Raw genomic sequence first — 5626 nt, forward strand, 5'->3', positions numbered from 1 at the left:
TTTAGATTTTCGATAATCACTTGATCTAAATATATTAACAATGGTTACCAAATAACTTTAGTCATTCACCATATTTTTTGGTACAACACCAATGGTTGATAAAAAAAAGTAAGAAAAAGTTGAAATTTGTATACCTTTATTTATATACTTTTTATCACATCTAAGGTATTGTCTCGACGAATTGGAGGAGGAAGACCTCGACTCTGAGTGATTGCATCGTTAGGATCTCACCTTTATCACAGTTTTATCCTTAAAATGTGAAATTACAAGTTAGAGGAGGAAGGTGTATATAAACTGTCATTGATCTCGACTTCTGATCAATGTGAGACTATATTAATGATACTAGAACAAAACTAAAATAAAATTCTTTGCTATAGGCTATAAACTTCACACAAAAAAGTACTCTATATTAAATAAGTTAATTTAACAAAATATAAATTTTCTGAAATAATTTTGTCAGATTTAAACAGTGTTGTAGTGGTTAATAGAAAACTAAATATAAACATGTTTTAAAGATATTTTAAACAGTGTTGTAGTGGTTAACTTAACCCTTATTGCAGTTTAAAGACATGAAAAGTAGGAATATGTTTACTGTTTAATTGAATCAAAAGCAAAGTTTGATTCTTAAATTATACATTCTAACAAAAAGGTTCAAAATTAGGAAACATAAACTGTATACGTGCTAACAAAAAAGAATTCCAGAAGCAAGTAATCAAATCAAACCCTAGATGATGCTTCTCAGTTTTTCACTTTCAAAATGAGATAAATAATCAATTTACTTATTAAATATATAAAACAACGTTAATTTAGTTGTTCTTTAAATTAAAAATAATAATTTTATCAATGTATAAAAAATCAAATTAATTTCTAATATTTAGAATTTTCAACCTTGACCCAATAAAGAGAGACATCACAGCTGTGAGTGACCAATGAGAAGCTTTGGCGGGTAAAAGTTCACTGTTTTTGAACAACTCTCTGGTCAAATAAAACCACTCACTCAACCCACTGTAACACTTCACTGTTCAATACCAATGATTAGTCTATCCCTAATTTCCCTAAATGCCCCTAAATGACACTAGTTATCCAGAAAACTAGGTACACAACATCTATCCCATGAACCAAAATGCACAAAAACTCTAACACTAAACATTTAACTTCTCTCTACCTTAACCATTAATTCATGGGGAATAATTAAGATTGCTTTGCCGGCTTTCTCTTTTTTTTTTTACCTACTATATTTTTTTCTATATCTCATTTATATAATATATATATATATATATATATTATCTGTTTATTTTTTCAAATTAAAAATTTAAAAAGAGAATTTAATGATAATGGGATTGAAGATTTTCCACTTTGTTCATCATGGTTAGGAATGACAAAGTCGGCTAGAGTGTTAACTTAGAGGTCACAAGCGAGGTGAGCTAACTCGTTATTCTTTATTTTTGTCACTTTTAAATAGATATCACAAAGTGGGTCGGGCTAGCACGGACTAACCTGTCAGTCTGCTTCATTTAGGCGAGATGGTCAACCTTTTGAATCCGCCAATTCGTATTGGTCCTACTCGTCTAACCTTCAAACCCGACAGACCAAGAGCGGGTTGAGACAGACTAGCTCATCAACCTGCCCTTCTTTATTTTTTACACGTTTAAAGAGGAATCTCTTGCTTTTGGAATTAAAACTGGTTATGTTTAATGTTTTATATAGAACTTTATTTACATTAACTTTTTTATACATCATTTGATTCATTGAAGTATTGTTAATATTTATTTCACTTTTTTAGTCATTAAACCTTCTTTGATTAGAATATTAAAGTTTGATTCAATTTTATTGTTCTTTCTTTCATTTTATTGCCCAAAAAAATATATCAATAAGTACAACCAATTTATAGATCCAAAACAAAAAACAATTACAAATAAAGAAAAAACTTGATATTTTTTAAAAGTTTCATTTTAAAATTAATAAATCATTGACCAGCCCATCAACCTATTTTATGACAGACGAGTTACCAATTTCAGCTTGTATGACCTTGGCAAGTCAACCCACCCCGTCCTGTTTTTTGCGGGCCAGTGGCAGGTCAGGCCAAAACGGGTTGGGCTGACCCATTTTGTCACCCCTACTTTTAAAGAGAAATCTCATGTTTTTTGAATTAAATTTAGTGGTAGTCAATGTTTTGTATAGAACTCTATTTACATTAATTTCTTCATACATTATTTGATTTATTGAAGTATTGTTGATGTTTATTTTATTTTGTTAGACATTAAACTTTCTTTGATTAGAATATTAAAGTTTGATTTAATTTTACTATTCTTCCTTACATTTTTATTGTTCAAAAAGTGATATTAATGACTACAACCAAACAAATAGATTCAAAACAAAAAAAATTATAATTTTTTTAAAAGCGACGAATCAAGTCGGAAACGTGTCAACCCACTATATGTCGGATGAGTTACCAATTTCAGTTCATATAACATTGGCGAGATAAAATAGGTTGAAATAACCTTTTTCTCTTAATCATAATTTAATTGAAACTTGGAAGAGCAGAAATATTATTCCAAAAAAAGTGATATTTTATATTATTAATAATGTGAAATCATGTTAGTAATTAGTTTTAAAATAGTTATTATAAAAGCTAATACATGTTGAATAAGAAAGTAAAGTTCTTTGTGCATAAAAATTAAATTCTTATATTTATTACCAAAGAAGTATTCTCCAATTATAAATTAATAAGTACATGTTTGGGGATGATTTTTAAAGAAAAATAATATACAAAGTAATTGTTTTAAAAGAAATTAAGTCTGACCAAGACTAAGTCAAAGTGATCTAAAAGGAAAAATAAAATTACAATATGAGGAGTGGGAGATGAAATGCTTAATTTATTAGTAGGGAACAAGAAACAAAAGAATAATTGTTCAATGATATTTTTAATGACAATCATTAAAAACTTAATTATTTTTAATTAATTGATTAATTAATTAAACGCAGAGTATATATGAATAATCATAGAGAGTCAGCATAGTTAGCTGGCCACTCGTTTTTATATTCCTTTCTTCTTCTGTTTTCATTTCACCACACTCTTCTTTCTTCTCCTGTTTCTCCAGAACACCAAGGAGAATCACTGCTTCTTTCTTCCAATTCTTCACTCTCTTCCTTTTTATCATTCCTCAATATCTTCTCCTCTACATCATTCAGAAAAAAAAATACAGTTTCAGATTATTCTAGCTTTTCTTTTTTATTCTTGTTCAAAAATCTGCTGTAAAATTCTGAAACCATAGTTTCAGCTACATTTGGGTTTAAAGATCTGTACGTTGACCCTTGGAAGGTTCAGCTTTTGAAGGGGTTGGGATTCATTTTCCTCGTAAGCCATTGATTAGTCCAGGGCTCTTCTTGTTGTGGAATGGTCAGAGATTTCTGAGACGTATTCTTGCAGGTTTTTGGTGAATTGGGTCAGTGTGGTTTCTGTCATGGATGGTTAAGAATCTGAGTTGTCTGAGATCTAAATATCTATCTTCTTCTGTTCCTCACACACCCTTTTGTTGCATAGTGGTGAAAGTGAAAGAGTGAGAGAAGATGATGAAGATGAAGAATAATTATAGTAGTAATAATCACAAGACAAACGGTCTTTCTTCCATCACAAATGGAGGTTCAGATGGTGGCAGAGTTGAGTCTGGTTCAAAGGAATGGGAGATGAGGCCAGGTGGAATGCTGGTCCAGATGAGAACCTCTGAGTCGGATCGGAACTCAGTGCTGGTTCCCACCATTAGAGTTAGGGTCAAGTATGGTTCAATTTACCATGAAGTCAACATTAGTTCCCAAGCTACATTTGGTAACTCTTCACTTTTACAGTTTTAATGTTATTTATTTCCCTTTGTTCTCTCTCTGTCGGTTGCCTTTACCTTTGTCTTGTAGGACAAAACTTGTTACATATATACTGTGTTTTTGTTCTTTCAGAATTTGATTTTTACTATTCCTTTTGTCCTTTGTTTTGGTTGCATCGGTTATGGCGTGTGCTTAATTTCTGGGTTTGCAGGGGAGTTGAAGAAAATGCTATCAGGGCTAACTGGGTTACATCACGAAGACCAAAAGCTGTTTTACAAAGACAAGGAGAGGGATTCAAAGGCTTTTCTTGACATGGTTGGGGTCAAGGCTAAATCCAAGATAGTTCTAGTGGAAGACCCTATTAGTCAAGAGAAGAGGTTGTTAGAGACAAGGAAGAATGCTAAGATGGAGAAAGCTGCAAAATCAATCTCAGAAATCAGCTTGGAACTAGATAGGCTCGCAGGGAGGGTATGTATTCTGGTGGCTATTGATTTTCATTTATTATCATTATTTTAATTTTTTCTTTTCTTTTCCAAACACTTATTTACGAGTGAGGTGGGATTGTATTAAATAAATGCCTGTGTAGTTGGAAGCTGATCAGTGATTGGAATTGGTTAGGTATCAGCCTTTGAGTCAATTATTAACAAAGGTGGAAGAGTTGCAGAAACAGATGTACTTAATCTGATTGAGTTATTGATGAATCAATTGCTTAAACTAGATGGTATAATGGCTGAAGGGGATGTGAAATTACAGAGGAAAATACAGGTAATGCTAGATACTAAGATGCATTTTACTCATTTTGTGTTATCAGTGTATCTCAAATTGCATTTGTTTATGCACTTCTAATGGTAGTGAAACATTAATTTTGAAGGTAAAAAGAGTTCAAAAGTATGTTGAAACTCTGGATTTGCTAAAGGTGAAGAACTCCATGCCTAGTAGCAATGAAGACCATGCTCCAGTGCAGCCTCAACAGAAGCATTCAAATGGGCAAAGGCTGGGACCAGTTTTAGAGCAACAACAAAAGCATTCAAATGGACATAATAGATTAGCCCTAGCACCAATTCAGGAGCAGCAACAAGAGCAAGCAAGGAACTCAAATGAGGATTTTATAGAACTTTACCATGAACCACAACATCAACCCTTAAGGAATTCCACCTCAGGAGTTGTAGTTACCACAAATTGGGAATTGTTTGATTTTTCCCAACCATTAATCCCTGTTCCATCCACATCCCCTTCCCCACCGCCCCCAGTGGCCAATAGTTCAGGTCCTTCCAAGTTCAATTGGGAATTCTTCAACTAACTACCATACCATGTGCTTTCACTTGTGTGGATGTGATTTGGGTTTGTCTTTCACTTTGAGTGTCATGTGTTTTACATTCTTTTCTGTATTTAGATTTGTTTTGCAACCCCCTACAATCTCTCTTTTATACTTAAAAAATAAATGGGGTTGCTATCATAGTGATTATCAGAAAAAAAAAAAAAGTTCCATTTCTGTGATTTTGGTGTCCACTGAATTCATTTACCAAATGCATGGCCCTATTTTTGATGGATATAAGCATTTTTAAACTATGTTATTGGAAAAGAGCAGTTTGAGTGTCTAAAATCCCATTTAAAGAATGCTTTTGCTTGGTTTTCATTACCATTTATTACTACAGGCTTTGTTGTATTTCTTGGTGAAGCAGCATTGGATCATTGGTTGATGACATAATAACAAATTTTCAGTATATTAGCTTCGTGTGGGGGCTACAAGTGACAAAAAGACTCACATATACTAAAGGGTTTTACTAATTCAGCCAATGATACTAAG

The 5626-nt window shown here is 32.4% G+C and overlaps 1 protein-coding gene across 1 annotated transcript; it reads left to right on the top strand.

Annotated features, from left to right (window-relative positions):
- The first annotated feature begins 3017 nt into the window (after nucleotides 1-3017).
- LOC137837682 (BAG family molecular chaperone regulator 3) lies at nucleotides 3018-5316 on the top strand. Its single transcript, XM_068646784.1, has 4 exons — nucleotides 3018-3826; nucleotides 4031-4287; nucleotides 4438-4584; nucleotides 4691-5316. Exons 1-4 carry the CDS (start codon nucleotides 3571-3573, stop codon nucleotides 5117-5119), a joined length of 1089 nt encoding a protein of 362 aa, XP_068502885.1. The 5' UTR covers nucleotides 3018-3570; the 3' UTR covers nucleotides 5120-5316.
- Nucleotides 5317-5626: the final 310 nt, after the last annotated feature.

This window comes from Phaseolus vulgaris, chromosome 4 (genome assembly GCF_051622355.1).
Source record: "Phaseolus vulgaris cultivar YP4 chromosome 4, ASM5162235v1, whole genome shotgun sequence".
Lineage (NCBI taxonomy): Eukaryota > Viridiplantae > Streptophyta > Magnoliopsida > Fabales > Fabaceae > Phaseolus > Phaseolus vulgaris.

Coding starts and splice junctions, on each gene's coding strand:
- LOC137837682 (XM_068646784.1), top strand. CDS start 3,571: ATGATGAAGATGAAGAATAATTATAGTAGTAATAATCACAAGACAAAC. Junction 4,288..4,437: donor TAGATAGGCTCGCAGGGAGG/GTATGTATTCTG, acceptor GGAATTGGTTAG/GTATCAGCCTTTGAGTCAAT. Junction 4,585..4,690: donor AATTACAGAGGAAAATACAG/GTAATGCTAGAT, acceptor TTAATTTTGAAG/GTAAAAAGAGTTCAAAAGTA.